This window comes from Ictidomys tridecemlineatus, chromosome 3, assembly GCF_052094955.1.
Source record: "Ictidomys tridecemlineatus isolate mIctTri1 chromosome 3, mIctTri1.hap1, whole genome shotgun sequence".
NCBI lineage: Eukaryota > Metazoa > Chordata > Mammalia > Rodentia > Sciuridae > Ictidomys > Ictidomys tridecemlineatus.
Genome location: NC_135479.1, coordinates 670,470 through 689,191, shown reverse-complemented (window position 1 = coordinate 689,191; position 18,722 = coordinate 670,470). Strand labels below are relative to the sequence as shown.

Genomic DNA, 18,722 nt, shown 5'->3' with positions numbered 1-18,722 from the left:
CGCCCTGCGTGGTCTCCCCTCGGCAGTCCTTACGGGCCCAAGGAGTCCCCGGTGTCCGAGCCAGGCCCCATCCCGCCCGGGGCCCGGAGGGTCACAGCTCAGGGCGCTGGCTCAGCCTCACGAGGGCCGTTGGTGCCACAGGGGTTCGGCCATGCTGTGAGTCGAGCCCACATGCAGATGGCCACCCGAACCAGGAGGCCCTGAGTTCGACGTGAGCGTGTCTCACGACTACGTGCCCCAGAAAGTACAGCGACCTGGGGCAGACCAGGTGTGAAGGGGGTAGGGGTGAGATGGGCACCTGGGGGCTCTGCGCAGGTGAGGCGGCAGCCTGGTGCGGGGGACGCTGGGGGTGTGGCTGCTCCTCCTGCGGGGGACGGTCTGGAGCCTCCCAGCTCCTCTGCTGGCCGTCCCAGGCCGGATGGTCAGGGGGCATGACCCCAGGGCTTCCTGCCGGGTCAGTAAAGGCAGCAGTGGGGCCTGTCGTGCAGCGTCCAGGGCCGCCTCTCACGCCCCTTCCGGCAGCGTCTGGGTCTTGGATCAGGAAGGTTTCTGACGCCATGCTGGAGAAGAGGCCGCCACGCCCCCTGAGGCGCCCCGCCACCTGCACCTGGTCCTGCCCCCGGTCCTGCCCCCAGGCAGCCTCAGCAGGGTCTCGGAGCCTGTGCCCGAGGGGTGCTGTGCTGTGCTGCGGCAGCTCGCGGATCGGGGGGCAGCCCTGCCCCTGAGCTGCCCCCAGCCCTTCTTCAACACCACGTCACAAGTTAGGGTGAGGGAGATCAAATCCAACGCGTTCCCCAAAGGGACAGGACGGCCCTGTGAGCAGCAGTCCCCCTCCTCAGCCCAGACCCTAAAGAGCTGGAGACGCTGGGGGCGAGCTCACAGCAGCACCGTCCGTGCTGACCGGCCCGAGGGGGAGTGGGTGGCCAGCGTGGCGGCCCTGGCCTCGGGACAGTACGCAGCCACGGGAGGAAGGGAGGAGGGCCCGGGCCGCACAGACCCACCTCCACGGCACGCTGCGCGCAAGGAGCCCGTCACCAGAGAAGGAGCACCATGAGCCGTCGGGGTGCGAGACTCAGAAGGGGCAGATCCAGAGCAGAGGGGCGGCTCCCGGGGGCTGGACAGGGCTTGGGCCTCCCTCCTGGGGGAAGGAAGCCATCAGAAGCCAGGTGGCCGGCTCGGTGGCTCGTCTGTGGACTCACTAAGTGCTACTGCACTTCACTTCAACTGGTTGTCACTTGAGATCCGCCTGAATTTCAGACAATCAGCTGCAAAGGCCCTGGCTCAGGGGCCCAGAGCAGGCACACCTGGGTCCCTTCACAGAGCAGTGCGCTGAGACCCCGCTGCAGTGCTCCCCTCCAGAGCAACGCAGCCACTGCCACCCGGCCACAGCCCAGCCCAGGGCCACCTTCCCTCCACTCTGAAGCTGCCACAGAGGGTCAAGCTCCTTTGCGTCTTGGCCTGGGCAGGCTGCTCAGGGGGGGCTCTAAATAGCACTAGAACCCCCAGCTTTTCACAGGTCCACCGGGAGCCCCGAGTCTCCTCAGGGGGGCCGCTGCTCGCCCCGTGAAGGCAGACCTGGAGTGGGCCTGGGCACGGTGAGGGACAGACAGGTCGGCGGGGCCGGGGGGTGCTGGGGCGGAGCGAAGAAGCATGAGAGATGCTGGGTGTGTGCAGAGTCCAACCCCAGGCCCATTCCAGAAAGATCTAGAGGGAGCCTGCCGTGTGCTGGCAGCTCCTGGCCCTGGGAAAGGCGGAGGTGGGCACTGCAGGCCAGGGACTCTGTGTGCTCTCACCCCCCATGGCTCCCTCAGCTGCAGCCAGTAGCCCCTGCCTGTCGGACAGGGTCCTGTGTCCTCTGTGTCCAGTTGTCTCCGGGAGCCTGGACCAGAGCCATCATCAGCATCAGCAATGGCTCCCACGTGGCCAGCCACAGTCTGGCCTGATGCTCCTGCTGGCCACAGAGGCCATCCCTGGCTGTCCTGCTCCAGGAGGACTGCTGAGCTGCGGCCTCCTTCCCAGGGCCTGGGGATCCTCTGTGGTTGAGCGTTCAGTTCTGAGATGGCACTTGGACTCTGAGACCCAGACGCAGAACACATGGTCACCCTTAGATTCCAGGTCTGACACCTCAAAGGAGGCCAGCCCAGGAGGACTGGGGTCCACACTCAGACCATCTCCCTGGGGCATGGTCACAGCTCAGCTGACCAAGCAGGTGTGAAAGAGTCCCTTTTCCACCTATCTTTGAACTCCGGATCTCAGGTCAGAGCCAGGTGACACGTCTGTCACCCCAGCAACTCAGGAGGCTGAAGCAGGAGGATTTCCTAGTAGAAGGCCAGCCTCAGCAACTTGAGATGTGAAGTTGTGTGATCCTGAACTGAGCCTTCACATGCCCCGGGTGACCAGGGAGGCTTCAGTGCTGGACTCCCGGCACCTGCCTCCCAGGTTGGAGGCTCCTGGAGGTCAATCTTGAGAGAAGTCTGTGGTCCTGGAGAGTTGTGTCCCCTGAGTCTCAGAGTCCAGCGCTCAGGCCTCCCGGGTCGGGAGCTCAGCGCCTGGCTCAGCTGGGGCCGCCCCGGCGTCTGAGACTGTCCTCTGGTTGATTCCCTCCCATCTGGAAAGCTGTGCAGGCTTTAACTTGTTTGACTGAAGCCATTGTCCAGCTGCCTCTCAGACCTGGGGGCCTTGGGGAAGAGGATTGGGGAAGTTCTGCAACCTGGACCCACAGCACCAAGAGGAGCGTCTCCTGGAAGAGCAGAGTGGACTGGGCTCTGGCCAGCACATCCTCCCCACCTCCTTTCCTCAGGCTGTGGGAGGCCCCAGGCGGCCGACACCAGTCGGCTGGCCATTTCTGCACAAGGTGGTCCCTGCTCTGCGGTCTGTTGTGGGCAGTGCAGCTGAGCTGTCCCCTCAGTCTTGCTCTCACTGGTCATCTTTCCCAATGTCCACCTCAGACCATTCTGTGCACCTGCCCCCGTGCCCAGCAGCTGGATGGACTCCAGTCTGAGCACCAGCAGAGGCAGGTCCTGGACAAGGTGTCCTCTGTGACAAGGCTGAAGGCTGGATGGGCCCTTCCAAAGCCGTCCACGAACCAGCCTCTGCCTGCAGCTCTCTTCAAGGACCCGGCGGCCAGGTGGAAAGAGGCCTTCGAGACGGCTGATCTTCCATCGGGCTCAGAGCAGAGTTCCCGAGCCGCGTCTGTGGAAACGGGCCTCACGGTGATGACGTAGGATTCAGTGGGACACCAGTGGATCAGGTGTGCCAGGTGACTTGGGCAGAGCACAGCGGGTGTGGGGGGTCCCACGGGTACAGTCCAAGCCAGCATTCCCCAGCCAGCCTCGGCACCACTGGCCATGTCGTGCACACGCAGGTCCAGGCTTCCCAGCTGACCCTCGGCACCGGCACCTTCAGGCCCGAGCTCCTTCCCTCCTTGCCCCTCCCCGTCCCTTCCCTGCCCTGGCTCTCAGGGCAGCCCACATCCCCCACGTCCATAGGATCTGTTCAGCATCCACCCTGAATGGATGTCCATCCTTCCTGTGGGATACAAACAGACAGACATTGCCCTGTGGCTGGCGGCTCTGTGGGATGTCATGAACAAGGGACAAGGGACCGAGGCCACACCAAAAGCACAGGGCATGGCCAGTTGCCTTGGGCCAGTGTGGTCCTGGACCCCACGTGTCCAGTCCATGAGTCTTTGGGCTCCTGTCAGGTTGGGATGTCTAAGTGCTGGCCCTGGGCAGGCCGGGCCTCTGGAGGCTTCTGTGTGTGACCTGAGCACCCTCCAGGATAGCAAGCCGCACAGGGAGGACAGGGTGGGACAGGTCTCTGTGGTGGGTACAGCAGGGCTTCCTGCTGTGCGGGAGACGGACCCTCCTGCACCGAGAGCCCGGGGGGAGTGGGATCCTGGGGTCTCAGGTTCCCTGTGGCTGGCCCTGAACCCCCAGAACAGAAGCCCTCTGCTCCCTGCTGACTGAGGGCAGAGTCTAGCTGGGCCCTGAGGAGTTGTGGGGGCGTGGATTTCCAGGGTGCTGGGGAGGTCAGAGGGCTCCGTGCGGAGGAGGAGGTGAGAGGTGGGCAGGGAAGCCGCTCTGGCCAGGCTAAGTTGGGTGGGGCCTGGGGCTGAGGGTCTGAGCAGAAGGGAGCTCCTGGGTCACCTTCCTTCTCTGAAGCGCAGGGACTGCAGGCCTCCAGGGTGCCAGGAGGGACAGGTCAACACCTCCCCAGGTCCTTCCCCTGCTCACACCAACCAGGCCATTAGCACGGGCCACGTGGTCCACCTGACCGGGAATCATGCACCTCTAGGCAGGAAGTGAGACGGGGAGGGGCTGAGCCCCACTAAGATCCCACGCATGGTGCAGAACAGCCCGAGATTGGCCCCCTCGCCCGTCTCCATCCCTGGCATCCCGCCAAGAGCAGCACCGTGGAGACCATGAAGGGCCCCAAGGAGACCCAGAGTGGACGCTCGGCTGTCTTTGGCGTTGTATTTCTTCCCTGAACTGTGGGTGGAGCTGCCGTGCACCCGGGGTCCGGATAGGGTGGGGCGCTGCCTTACCCGGCGAGAATGATCAGAGAAGAAGAGTTTACTTATTTTTCACTTTCATTTGTTCTTTCTAGACATGCCTGACAATAGAGTGTTTCTCGACATGTGACACATACGGGCAGCGTGACTCACTCCAGTGGGATCCGTCTGGCAGCTGTACGTGACGTGCCGTCTCACTGGTCGTGTATCCACATTCGGGCCTGGGAAAGGGAGGTCCCTTCATCCCCCTTTTGTGTGATCAAGGAATGACTCCATTCCTTGGGGCTGGAGGTGAGGCGGGACATCATGGAGGAAGATTGTGATGGAGGAAGCCAGTTGGGAACATGGCACCAAGGAGCTAAACGCAGCTCACAAAACACAAACTGCAAGGGCACCCCCGAGGGACCCAGCTGCACCCGCCACACCCCTCCTGCCTCCAGTCACCACCCAGTCACTCCCGGTCGGGGTTAATGCACAGGGAGGTGAAGGCTCTCAGGACCCAGTCACCGCACCTGTACACCTTCTCTCATTGTCTCACACGTGGGCTTTGGGGGATGCCTCACATTCAAACCCTAACAGAGGCCGAGCTCTGCCCTCTCTGCTCCAACCACAGAAAAGGGATGAATACATGGGAGAAGGCGGAGTTCATCCCCAGAGGCATGCCCAGAAACAGCCTGGGGACGGTGGCTGTGCACCTGGCAGAGGGGACTTCAAGCTCCTCCCAGGAGAGGACACTGAGCACACACCTGAGCCCAAAGCCCAGGGTCTGGGAGCCACAGCGATAGGCAGAGCCGCTCCCAACCTCACCCCAGTCCCCTGGAGTGTGGATTCACAAATGATGGAGAAGGAGTCATTGGGGATATCTGACGTCCAGGATGCTCTGGAGTGTTGGGAAAGAGGGAGAACTCCACGCTCACTGGGGATGGAAAACCATGAAGCAGAAAGCGGCGTCCCAGCATGAGTCCCCAGTCCAGCCCAGCCCCAGCTGGGCCACCCCCAGGGACGTCCCTCCTGCACGTGCTCCGAGCCAGGTCCGAAGTCCCTGGCCGACCTCTGCTGGTCTCCACGGTTTCTGGAGAGAATCAGCTGTCGTTGGTTCCTTGTCCCGCTTGTTTAGTTCTGTTTTAATCCGACGGCTTTACTGCCACTTCTGTCTTCAGGTCTCTGCTGAGTGCAGAGGGGTGGTTCTCCTGCCTGTGACTTGCTGAGGTTCTTGACTTGTTCACCAGTTCTGAGAAGCTCCCAGCCACACTTCAGATTCTGGTTCTGTCCCCTCTCGCTCCTCTTCTCTGGGGCCCCGGTGCAAGGCCGCCGGACGGCGGGGCCCCATCTCCCTGCTTGCCTGTGTCTCTATTCTTCTCCTTGTCTCTCGGAGCTCGGGTCATTCTATTGACCAACCTTTGAGTCAACTGATTCTTCTGTGTGGTTTCTCAATCTTGGACATTGTATTTTTAAAGTTATAGAAAGACTCTTGGGCTCTTTTATTAGAAAATCCCGTCCTCTTTGACCCGGTGTGGAGTACCTGCCTCTGAAGAACCAGGGGCTGAAGCCAAGGCCGGGCCTCGTGCCTGCCAGGGGTCCACCACTGGGCGGCACCCCACTGGGCCGGGTTCCTTGGGTTGAGCTCGTTTCTGTGAAGGTCCTAGAGATGAGATGTCAGGGCAAGGGGCCAGTCCGAAACAGGAGTGCAGCCAGCATCTGCCGCCAGGACACCTGAAAGGGGACATTGGAGGGACAGGGCAGGGCACATGACAGTCCCCTTGGGGTCAACACTACTGGCTGCAGAGTGATCATGGCCCCTTGGTGATCCATTCCAGGCCTGAGGAGATGGCGTGAGTCCTAAAAACATGGGGTCTTCTCCCAGGACAGATGGGGACTCTCAGCTCCTTCAGGACACGGGAAGGATTCTGGGACTCGGAGTCTATGCCAGATACTCCGTGTCCACTCTCAGAAGCAGGCTCTGGCCTTCTCTAAGTCCAGCGAGGACGACTGCATGGACTTCCCCAGGCCCTCTACGTCCAGCTGAGCAACAGGAAAGCCAGGTCCACATGCTCCTGTGGGCTGGGACAGTGGCAACCCTCCAGAGGCAGGCGGGTTGGGACAGTGGTGTGGCACTCCACCCAAAGCCCAAGTGCCTGCCCAGCAGTCACTTCAGCAGCCATAATGTTCCCCTCCCTTGTCCCTTCAACCCAAGCATGAGTACCACCTTGCCTTCCCTCGACCTTGGGCGCAACCCCCCCTGGAGCCCTCCAGGATGCTACCCCCAGAGGTGCTCTTGGTTTATGGCTCCAGGTGAAGGATGACAAGGCTTGAGGGTCCCACCCTCACCCTCTGCCCCTCCTGGGCAGTGTGCCACCTGCATATCGATGACACAGAGGGATAGTGACACCGCTCAGCTCTGCAGGCAGTAGAAGTGACAGCCCCAGAGGAGACAGCACATTCAGGATGCACCTGGAGAAGAGAGCTAAGAAGAGAGGGAGGGGCTAGGTGGCCAGGGAAGACTGCTGTTGCAGAGAGGCACTGGAGGCCCAAGAGGCAGCAACTGACCACCGACTGCCCACACCCTGGCAGCTGGCCTGCAGTCAGAGGTGGAGTCCCAGGAGGATAGAGAGTGGGCGCCAGGTTGGCCCAGGGCAAAGGGCCTCATTTCAATATGACGTCCTCCCACGTCCAAGGCCTGGCTGCTTCCCAGTGTCACCTTCCTGGGTTCTGCTAAAGTGTGAAAGGCTGTGAACTAGAGTCAGGAGGGCCAGGCAGAGGACTAGGTCAGGTCAGATGCAACCAGACCCCCGAATCCCCAGACCTGCCCAGGTTGCTCATCCACCGAAACCCACAGCCCTCACACCTGGAGCTGGACCCGGCCCTGCAAGCTCCCCGCATCCATCCCCTGGGCTGGACGACTCCACAGTCCCCGCCCCACGCCTGCCTCTTTCAAGACCCTGGCTCTCTGGAAAGGGGTTGAGGGTTCCTGGGGTGGCAGGTGGCTTCGCCCCCAAAGCCTGATTGACAGCGGAGACGAGGTCATGAAGACTCAGCGGGAGGCTGCAAGTGGAGGCTGTGAGTGGCGGCTGCGTCCTGGCTTCTCCACCCCGCACAGATCCAGGGCGGCGGACCTGCCCATGCCCCCGGGGTTGAGCCCGGCCACACCCGACCTGGCCGTGACCTTGGCGCGCAGGAGCCTCCGGGAACAGTGCCCTCCCTGAGGCCTTAGCGCCACCCGCCGCGGTCCGTCTCCGGTGCCCCAGAGTCCCCGCCCGGCACCCGCTCCCTTCGCGCCCGCGAGCCGCCCGCCGACGCGCTGGGTTATTAATACCCCGGAGCTGGCGCTGGGCCCCGGCGCATTCCCAGCTGGCGACCCGGCAGGTGGCGGCGGCCAGGGGCCGGCGCGGCGCCGCTCTCCCCGTGGAGAGGGCGGGCACCTCCCTCCTTTGCCTGGAAGCCCAGGAGGCCGCGGACCCTCCGCCCCTCCTCGCCCCGCCGGGGGCTGCGCAGAAGTTCCCGGAGCCCACTTTTCCGCGAAGTGGTTGGAGACTTGTGGGGACCCACCAGGCGCCAGGCGAGGTGCTGTCCCGCGCGACCCCAGGCTGGGTGGACAGGTCTGATGGCTCCGTGACCACCCGAGTGCCGCGGCAGGTGGGTGCAGCGCCCGTGGCTGGGGTCCCGAGAGCTCCTGCTGCCCCGGGGCTGGCATTGTGGCGCCCAGAGGGAACACGAGGTCCCTGGAGACGCAGGTCTCCATCCTCAAGGAACCGATGGAAGACCCTGAGCCGGTGCCCGCCCCCGACTTGGTGTGGGCTTCCTGGCCGTCCTGTCCCTGGGCCCTAGGCCTGGGTTCTGCCAGGCGGCCAAAGACCCTCCAGCTGCACCAGTTACTTGGGGACTGTCAGGCTGGGGGTCTTGCTCCCTTCTCCCCTTCTTTTAACAGTCCCATGGGGGAAGGTGGGCGGCCCCTAGAGGGCTTGGGCACTGGCCAAGAGGTAGGGCAGCTGAGCGAGGGGGCCTGGGCGACTTCCGGGAGGTTAGCTGTCCAGCTGTGGGAGAGGACATCGCGGCCAGCTTCACCAGACCAGAGGCAGCTGCGAGAAGGAAGGCGGGAGGGACTTGGACATGTCTGGTCCCCTTCTGCAGCAGGAGCTCAGGGTCACCTGGAGTAGGACCAGGCAGAATTTATCCTTAATGTCATCAGCCTGGAGGGAAGAGGGAAGCCATCTAGAGGCAACATAGGGCGGATATGGGGGAGGACAGCCTCAGGTCATATATATATAGGTTGTAGTTGGACACAATACCTTTATTTTATTTATTTTTATGTGGTGCTGAATATTGAACCCAGAGCCTTGCATTTGGTAGGTGAGCACTCTACCGCTGAGCCACAACCCCAAACCCCTCTTAATGTTCTAAATGAATTTTATTTTTAAAAAATCTTTTCTCACCAAAGGTCATGGAGATATTCTCCTATTTTCTTCCAGACGCCCAACTGATAAATCTATTTAACCTTTTACACATAGACCTGCCATCCGTGGCTGTGCGTGTGGTCCAGGCTCAGTCTGCCATCCGTGGCTGTGCGTGTGGTCCAGGCTCAGTCTGCCATCCGTGGCTGTGCGTGTGGTGTGAGGGTCCAGGCTCATCTGCCATCCGTGGCTGTGCGTGTGGCGTGAGGATCCAGGCTCAGTCTGCCATCCGTGGCTGTGCGTGTGGTCCAGGCTCAGTCTGCCATCTGTGGCTGTGTGAGTGACTTGAGGATCCAGGCTTATTTTCTTCCTTTGATAAATGGAGATTGCAAAGGTCTTCTCCCTTTATCTCACTTTCCATTTGGACTTTAAAGTCAGCATTTATGGCTTTTGTAGTTAGAAGAAAACACATTTTTACAATGTACAAGTGAGATGACATGAGAGAGCGGGGTCTCAGCTGGACCCAGGACGCCCAGCTCCTCCCGCGCTGGCCTTGACCCTGAGGGGCTGCACTGCGGTGCTCTGCTTTCAGAAAAGCTCAGTCAGCCCTGGAGGCCTTGGCTGGCATCGCGGCCTGGGCTGGGGTCCTCTGGGGAGTTCCCTGGGGACAGCTGGTCACATAGTTCCCAGGTCCCTCTGGGTGGCCTGTGGGCGTGGAAGAGAGTGCTGCCTTGCACCCTGACGGGCACTCCTCCCACAGGACGGCCGTTTGCCCACAGACACACCCCGTCCTCCAGGAACAGCCGTCCCAGCGGAGTCCAGCGTGAAGGCAGAGATGGCGCTGAGCCCAGAGTCAGGCAGTGCCACGCCCAGGCCACCTGGTGGCCCCAATGTGTCCCTCAACAGCTCCTGGGCCAGCCCGACGGAGCCCAGCTCCTTGCAGGACCTGGTGGCCATGGGGGCCCTCGGGGCAGTGCTCTCGGCCATGGGTCTGGTGGGCATGGTGGGCAACGTGTACACGCTGGTGGTCACGTGCCGCTTCTTGCGCACCTCGGCCTCCCTGTACGCCTATGTCGTGAACCTGGCCCTGGCAGACCTGCTGTACCTGCTCAGCATCCCCTTCATCGTGGCCACCTACATCTCCAAGGACTGGCACTTTGGTGACGTGGGCTGCCGAGTCCTCTTCAGCCTGGACTTCCTGACCATGCACGCCAGCATCTTCACCCTGACCGTCATGAGCAGTGAGCGCCACGCTGCCGTGTTGAGGCCCCTGGACACCGCGCAGCGCTCCAAGGGCTACCGCAAGCTGCTGGTGCTGGGCACCTGGCTGCTGGCCCTGCTGCTGACCCTGCCCATGATGCTCGCCATCCGGCTGGTCCACAGGGGCCCCAAGAGTCTCTGCCTGCCGGCCTGGGGCCCACGTGCCCACCGCGCCTACCTGACGCTGCTCTTCGGGACCAGCATCGTGGGGCCCGGCCTGGTCATCGGGCTGCTCTATGCCCGCCTGGCCCGGGCCTACTGGCTGTCACAGCTGGCCTCCTGCAGGCAGACACGGCGGCTGCCCAACCCCAGGGTGCTCCGCCTCATCCTCAGCGTGGTCTTGCTCTTCTGGGCCTGCTTCCTGCCCTTCTGGCTGTGGCAGCTGCTCTCCCAGTACGAGGCCCTGCCGCTGGCGCCCCGGACAGCGCGCCTCGTCAACTACCTGACCACCTGCCTCACCTACGGCAACAGCTGCCTCAACCCCTTCCTCTACACGCTGCTCACCAAGAACTACCGCGAGCACGTGCGGGGACGCCCCCGCTCCAGGGGCAGCAGTGGCCACGGGGGCACCAGCAGCTTCCTGCCCAGTCACGTCCACTTCCAGAGGAACTCAGGACACTCACTGTCCTCCAGCAGCCAACAGGCCACGGAGACCCTCATACTGTCCCCTGTGGCCGCTGGTGGGGCCTGTGTCTGAGTCCCCTGTGTGAGCCTACTGGTCAGGGAGTCCAGGCAGGGAAGGCCCCAGCGCCCAGGTCATGCCCTGCGGCCCTTCCCCAGCGCCCTCTCCCAGCTGGCCTCTACTGCTCTTCCTCCACCTTCTTCTGCCTCTCGCTGCTGCCCTCAGCAAGCTGGCCACGTCCCCACCAGCTGCAGATGCTCCTCCCGCACACGTCTCTGGAGCCAGGCTGCCTCCCAGGCCCATGGGGTCTGATGCCCCGGCCTTGTGGTCCCAGAGCAGCCCTCTGCCCGCTTGGCCCGGAGGCCGTGGGCACCTCTTCCCTGCCCCTGCCCAGCCCTCCTGGCTCCTGCTCTTCCCTGCTGAGCCCTGGGCACAATAAAGCCGGAGCCCTGCAGCCTCTGCCTCAGCACAGTGGCTGAGGAGGGTCACGGAGGAGGCTCCTGCCCCCGGGACCACGGCATGTGGGGGGCAGCTGCCTGGCTGTGGGGGATGCGTGTCAGGGGCTGGAACACACACATGTGGCTACAAGGACTGCCCTCGGTGTCAGGGATGACGTGGACAGGTGGCCTCCGGTCTCCTCTGGCATGCTGGAAGGGGGAGCCGGGCCAGGGAGGCTGGGCCACCTCGTGAGCCAGCCCCGGGCCCCACAGCACCACACAACAGTGAACCACGAGGAGGAACCACAGGTGGCAGGAAGACCACAGGAACACGGCTCTGTGGGCAGGCGGGCCAGGAGGGCCCCTGTTCTGGACCCCACTTCTCTGGGAACCCTCCTGCCCTCCAGAGCCAAGGTGCCCCAGAGGGGGGACTTCCTGGAGCCACAGGGCTGTCCATGGCCCCTGACCCCCTGAGGTGGACATGACCAAAGTGTTGGGTCTCTTGGGGGCACGGGTGGCCTCACGGCCCAGGGAGAGTCACAGCACCTCAACATGCCTGACCCCACCTGGAAGCTCTTCTGGAGCAGAGAGCAGGGGACCCCAGGGATGAGCCTGAGATGTGGCCTGGCCTGGTCCCTCCCAGGCAAGGTCAGGGAAGGGAACATCATGGGTCTCTGAGCACCTGAGACGTCCCAGATGTCCCCACAGGCCCGACGGGAGTAGAGTCCTAGAGAAAGACACGTGTGCACATGTCTGTGAGTGTGCACACCTCCAGGGCACCTCGGTGTGGAGAGGAGGGAGGGAGACCCAGGGGTGCAGAGGGCAGGTGAGCACTAGGCAGCATCCTTGCAGAAACTGAGGTGGCGGCTGGTCAGCTGAGCACCAACGTTCCACCCCAGGGAGAGTCGGGCAGGTGTGCAGGGTCCTGCTGAGACAAAGCACTCCGCAGGCCGCAGGGGGCAATGCAGCCCACAGGGGACACCTGGCCCTCACCTGGCCTCTCCTGGCTCCTCTCCTGGCCCTTTACCTGGTCCTCACCTGGCCCTCATCTGGCCCTCACCTGGCTCCTCTCCTGGTCCTCACCTGGCCCTTCACCTGGCCTTCACCTGACCCTCACCTGGCCCTTTACCTGGCCTTCACCTGACCCTCACCTGGCCCTTTACCTGGTCCTCACCTGGTCCTCACCTGGCCCTCATCTGGCCCTCACCTGGCTCCTCTCCTGGTCCTCACCTGGCCCTTCACCTGGCCTTCACCTGACCCTCACCTGGCCCTTTACCTGGCCTTCACCTGACCCTCACCTGGCCCTTTACCTGGCCTTCACCTGACCCTCACCTGGCCCTTTACCTGGTCCTCACCTGGTCCTCACCTGGCCCTCATCTGGCCCTCACCTGGCCGTCTTCTCATACCTCCCACAAGGCACACGCAGATACACAAGGACCCTACACAACTTGCTGCGGCTCAGTACCCCCTGACCCCACCCTCGGTCACTCCCTTTCCACCTCATTCCTGGCACCCAGGTCCCAGTGAGCTGCCAGAATCCAGCTCCCAGGGGCAGCAGGTGCCATCACAGCCAGGAAGGTGATCTATGCAGGCTCCTCCGGCTCAGGAGGGTGTGAAGCCCAGCAGGCACTGTGAAGGCCCCTGGCCCCACCTGCCCTGGCCACACCTCTGCTCTGAGGCCCCCAAGACTCTGAGGCTGCCGAGGGTCCATGGGTCTGAGGCAGACAGCAGAGGGTCAGGACGAGGGTGCACACAGGTCGGTGTGCACAGATGGACTGAGCATCAGGCCTCCTGTCTCCTTGTTGGTCTGAAGCCCACCTCCTCCCGAGTGAAGTGTGCTGCAGTGATCGGGCCATCCACAGAGGGGCGCCACTCTCACCACAAACCCGCCCAGGACACACAGAAAGGCTCTGGAGACTGTGGGCGGGCAGCCTCGAGGCAGAATCTTCTCCCCCATCTGAAGGTCTGGGAGCTAGCGGCTTTCAGACTTGCCCGCGAGGTGTGGATGCCTGGGTCTGGCAGATCCCAGCCGTGGGGCTGGGTGGGTGTGCACACATCCAGGGCACCTCGGTGTGGAGAGGGTGGGAGGGAGACCCAGGGGTGGAGAGGTGATGGCTAATGCGTCCTCAGTGGAGACCACTGTTCCCTGGGTGGCTGTGCCATGGACGCTCACCCCTGAGGCAGGACCCCTCCTGTCCTGGCCTGCACGCGGACCTCGGGTAATTTGGGTGCATCTAGGGGAAGGGATTTCTCTGCACAGAAGCCACTTGGGAATCCCCTTGTGAGACGCTCAGTTGGGAGGGGAAGGGTGGTAGGTCTGGGCTGGAGCCGGGTGAACGGTGGGGATCCTGGCCGTGGGGGGCCCACAAGGCTCCCAGGAAGACCTGGAGCAGCGAAGCGGCCAGCATGGGGACTGGTGGACTGAAGGGAGCGACATCTTGCCAGGCCATGGGATGCCCCACCCAACTGCCTCAGAGCAGAGCAGAATCAGGAGGGGGAAGGCGACTGACAGGCTGGGCCCCCAGTGGTGGTGAATGAACAGATGTGTCCCTGGGTCCCTGGCTGGGAGGGACACCCAGTCCATGATCATTTTCTGGGTGCCTGTCTTTGCTGGCCAGCGGTCTCCAGCAGGTCTGCAGGGGCTGGGTCACCTCGGCCCTGGCAGAGGGTGACACCACACCTCCAGGCTGTCCATGGGGCCCCACGGGACTTTTTCAAGTACCCGAGCTCCCAGGGGAGTGGCCCAGCCCAGTCCCAGGGCTACAGAGCCTTGGCTGTGACTGCCCCAGGCCCCACCCTCTCTCCCCAACAGCAAGCATTGAGATGTCGCTGGTGTGGGTCCACAGGGGGAGAACAGCAGGTGCTCAGCTGTGTGGGGACACACCGGGCAAGGAGGTACAGATCTCACTACCCAGGCACCTGCCCAGGTCTGTGAGTCCTGTCCCATAATTTACCAACAAGAACACACACACCTAAGCTCCCTGTACTGCTAACTTTTCCAGGAATAGAGCTCTTGGGAAGTCCTACGACAAGTAGATACCACTGTTTACTTGTCCACAGAGCTCTCTGCTTTGGGACATTGTCTCCATCAAAAGGAATTTGAGGGACACCTACTGGATTGTGGGTGACCACAGCGATAGCATTTATGGGTGAGGGGTGGCCCTGGCCTGGGAGGGTGGCAGGGTGGATGACTGTGATTCCTTTGCAAAAGCCTGAGCTCCTCCTGCCCAGAGCCTACACCTGTACACCTGCCTGCCAGGTGGGTCCTGCCTGGCTGCCTGAAGGGCCACCTGGGGAAGGCCCTGGGCTCCGTCAGCCTCTGGGTGTGGATCAGGCGCTGGGAGGCTGTCCCAAGCAGTGCAGGCGCCCGCCTTCCCCCTCCCCATGTGCCAAGACAGGTTTTTCCATTTAAATTCCAGACGGATGATGGTACCAGCGGGAAGGCAGCTTGTGGCCAGTGGGCAGCTCAACTCAGGCCTTTTCCAGGCTAGCTCAGGCCCCAGAGGAGCCCCGTCCCGCAAGCCATCAGGGGCAGGTGCCAGGTTGGCACTGGCCCTGGCTGGACAGCACCATCCTGTGGCTTTGCTCTCCTGGACTCCAAGTCTGGTGGACTGGGTGGTGAGTGCAGGAAGAGTGGGAAGGCAGCCTTGCGTGCCCAGCAGCCCGAGGACTCTGTCCAACGCTCTGGCCCCTCTGCCTCCCCTGCCAGCCCAGCCAGGACACCTCCCACTGTCTCAGGCCACCCAGAGGTCACCACCTGGGCGGTCCCTCCCCTCTCCTCCTGCCCCATCTGGCCTCGGCTGCACCTTTCACAGGGCCCATGGGAGCCCCCTTCACTGAGGGACTGGAGGCTTGAGGGCTGCCGGGCCCCGTCAGGACCTGCAGGTGGGGGCCAGGGTAGGCCTGTGACCGGGGAAGTGCTGCACAGACTCCAGTGCCTGGCACTGATGTGTCCTTGCCGGCTGTGGGCAGGCCACTGTCCACCCCGACCAGGAGCCAGGAGTGCTGCCCCTCCACTTGGCCACCCTGAGCCCTCCGTAGCCTCTGGCTCTCGGTAATGTGACTGACAGTCCAGAGCTGTGTCTCACCCCAGAACTATGCATCGGCATGAAACCCAGAGACGGTGCAGCTGCCCAGGGTGGGGGCCCTATGAGCTGGCGGTCAGTGCCGGCCACCCGTTCCAGGATTCCTCCTGGGGGCTGGGGGCCTGATGAGGGGGCACGCCGACCACCTGACATAAACACTCGGGTCATCCCATGTGGGCTGGGGCCTCCATGGGGGGTCCAGGGGCCCAAGGGGCTGGGCGGGGCCTGGGGGAGGGTCCCTCAGGGGCATCTGCAAAATGCCTCAAGGTTGTGCCCAGGGACTGGCCGCTCATCAGAGACGGGAGTGGTCACTGGGCTCAGCACTGTGTCCCTGGCCCACCAGCCCCAGATGGGCCCCGGGGGTTGGGCAGGAGGGGCCCTGGGGAGGGCAGCAGGTGTTGAGGGTGGCCACATACCCAGCAGCCCACCTGACGCCAGAGGCCCTGTGGTGCCCTGCCCTCCCCAAGCACCTCATCCGCCAGCTCTGTCCTTTGTCAACGTCACAGGAGGGGACAGAGGATGGCCGTGACCCCGCTCTGTGCAGTGACCCTCATCAGCCTCCTCAGGAATGGAAGTCAGCCCCAGCTCCATCTCCCCTCGATCTTCTAGACCTCGAAATGGGTTAAAGGGAAGGAAGCAGGCCTGGGAGGCCCGCCTGTGACCCAGGAGGGTGCCAAGGTCAAGGCCAGCCCGGACAGTGCAATGAGACCCTGTCAAAGTGAAAAAAGAGAAGGGCTGGAGATGTAGCTGGTAGAGCACCCCTGGTTCAACCCCCAGTACCCCCAAAAAAGGACCTGGAGGTGGGAGAGAAGGTCAGGGGGGGAGGGGAGGGGAGGGGAGGGGGAGGGAGGAAGAGGGAGGGGAGGAGAGGGGGAGGGAGGGGAGGAGGAGGGAGGAAGAGGGGAAGGGAGGGGAAGGGAGGGGAGGGGAGGGGAGGGAGGAAGAGGGAGGGGAGGAGAGGGGGAGGGAGGGGAGAGGAGGGGAGGGGGAGGGAGGGGAGGGGGAGGGAGGGGAGGAGGAGGGAGGAAGAGGGGAAGGGAGGGGAGGGGAGAGGAGGGGAGGGGGAGGGAGGAAGAGGGAGGGGAGGGGAGGGAACCAGGGACGATTCCCTCTGGGGGAGGCTCAGGCATAGGCCTCCCCCGCCCTCTGGCAGACGGGGCCAGTGCAGCTGCCACTGCGATCGGGTGCTGCCCCCTGCTGGCCGGGACCTGCCCCAGGGCTGGGATGGGACCAGAAAGAACCCCAGATCCACAGGGACAAAGAGCAAGAGGGAGGTCGGGGAGAGTCCCCTTCCTGTCTCAGTGACAAGCAGAAGTGCCCCCAACCCTGAGCCCCAGAGCCCTGCTGAAGGCGTGGGAAAGAGGCGTCTGGTGACTGAGATGTCTCGCCAGAGGCCAGCAGCACCATAGAGATCTGCAGGCAGGGTGGCCCCAGGCCACGTCCCTGGGTCCCTCAGCTCCTGAACAGCTCTAGGTGTCAGAGCAAAACCTCACACCTGACCCTGCAAGTGCCCATCCTCCCGGCTTCTGTCCCCCGGCTTCCGGGGATGTGTTTGTGGAGACCTTAAAACAAAGCACTGCAGGGTCACACAGGACATCCGATGCTGGGTGTGGACCAGGAATTGGTCTTCTGGGCTGCCCAAAGAGGAGGGAGCCAGCTGGCAGGGCCTGTATCTGTCCTGCCCTTCCAGGGAACCTGGGGGTCTGTGAAGCATGGGTTGGAGCCTTGTGTTGACTGCTCAGGTCTGGCCCTCTGACGCCCTCCCCTGGCCACGAGGTCACCCTGCAGGCTCAGGTCTGGCCCTCTGACGCCCTCCCCTGGCCACGAGGTCACCCTGCAGGCTCAGGTCTGGCCCTCTGACGCCCTCCCCTGGCCACGAGGACACCCTGCAGGCTCCTCCCACAGCCCCAGAGCTCTGCCTGCCGCTGATGCCCAGGCCTGGCTTTGGCCCCAGCTATGAGGATAGAGATTCAGGGTCTGCTGTGGGTCAAGTGTCCCTTGAGAAGCCTCTGAGGCCTTGCCCAGCCCCGTGGCCTGTCTCCACTCCAGTGTCTGGCCAGCCTGAGCCACCGCCGAGCTCTCCAGCAGTACGAGGCAGTAGCTTCAAGGACAGACGTGCCCAACCCCACGCAGGACCCCAGGGCTAGGACCAGACGGCGCGACCATGGGGTTCCACAGTAGGGACCTGGCGTGTCCCAAGCACAACTCTGGGAAGCCAAGAGGCATAAATAAAGGAAAGCCAAGTGTGGGGGAGGACACAGCTTTTTCAGCCAGGCCTGGGAACCGTAGCCTAACTGGACAGGCCCAGACAGCTGCCATCCCCGAGAAGCCAGCACGCCCAGCAGCAGAGCTGGACCCTCCGCCCTCCCAGATCCACCAACTCCCCCTGAACAACATGGCCCTTGCCCCAGGGTCCCCCAGGGTAGGCCTGGGAGGGACTGCAGGGGCCCAGGGCTTCTGCCCACTGCCCAGGGCTTGCAGCTCTGGCCCCTGCCCGCACCAGAGCTCCTCCCTGTACACGGTGGAACCTCCCAGAACAAGCACACTCCAGCTGTCCTGTGTACAGCAGAGAGGCCCCCTGCCCAAGCCAGGCATGTGGTGCAGGAGGGCCTGCAAACCACGGGCAGAGCTGACCTCAGCTCCCAGACTCCTGGCTTCAGGTCCCTTCACGCCCAGGGGCTAGAAATGCTCCCCTTGCTTTATAAGCCCCAGACAGCCCTGCATCTGGTCTCTTGAGGGCCTGAGGGCCAAGGGTAGCAGCCTCCTCCAGCATCAGGGTGCTGGGTTTCTGTTCTCGCGACTAAAAGGCTCAGGGTCACTCCAGGTAAACTGGGCTGACTGGGCTGCACACAATAACCACACAAGAGACGCACAGACCTTTTTCATTGGGGTCGCTGTGACAGCTCCTCTGACCTTAAGGATCTGCAGAAAGAGAGAGAGAGAGCACGGGTAGAAGCTATTCAAATGAGGCCAGGGGTCAGGTTTCAGGGGGCTGAGTCTATCTTCATGATGTCCACTGCCAGCAGGTTGACTGACACCTGGGTAGGCCACACCCCAGGGCACAGTAAGAGAAGGGGACACACACAAGGCACTTCCATGGAAGATTCCACCCTAAACAGGGAAAGGGTTATATTACAAAGGAACAGGTGAGCGTAGCTTCACCCATGGGGCTGTGGCAAGACACACCCATACCCAAGACACCGACCCTCAGACCCAAGAAGGATGGGGAAAGCTCTGCCACATTTCTGTGACTGAGCGCCTCAGCACCCAGCCGGGGAGTGTGACTCAGTCCCGTGGGAGGTTGGTCTCCCACATCGGGGCACACGGCCACACTGCTCAGCATACTAGGTAGGGTGATTGGGAGAGTCTGGCTCCCAGGGGTACTCAGTAACAGGTCAACCCTTGCCCAGGGGAAGG

The 18,722-nt window shown here is 62.9% G+C and overlaps 1 protein-coding gene across 1 annotated transcript; it reads left to right on the top strand.

Annotated features, from left to right (window-relative positions):
- The first annotated feature begins 9,664 nt into the window (after positions 1-9,664).
- Uts2r (urotensin 2 receptor) lies at positions 9,665-11,063 on the top strand. Its single transcript, XM_040268309.2, has one exon. It carries the CDS (start codon positions 9,737-9,739, stop codon positions 10,856-10,858), a length of 1,122 nt encoding a protein of 373 aa, XP_040124243.1. The 5' UTR covers positions 9,665-9,736; the 3' UTR covers positions 10,859-11,063.
- Positions 11,064-18,722: the final 7,659 nt, after the last annotated feature.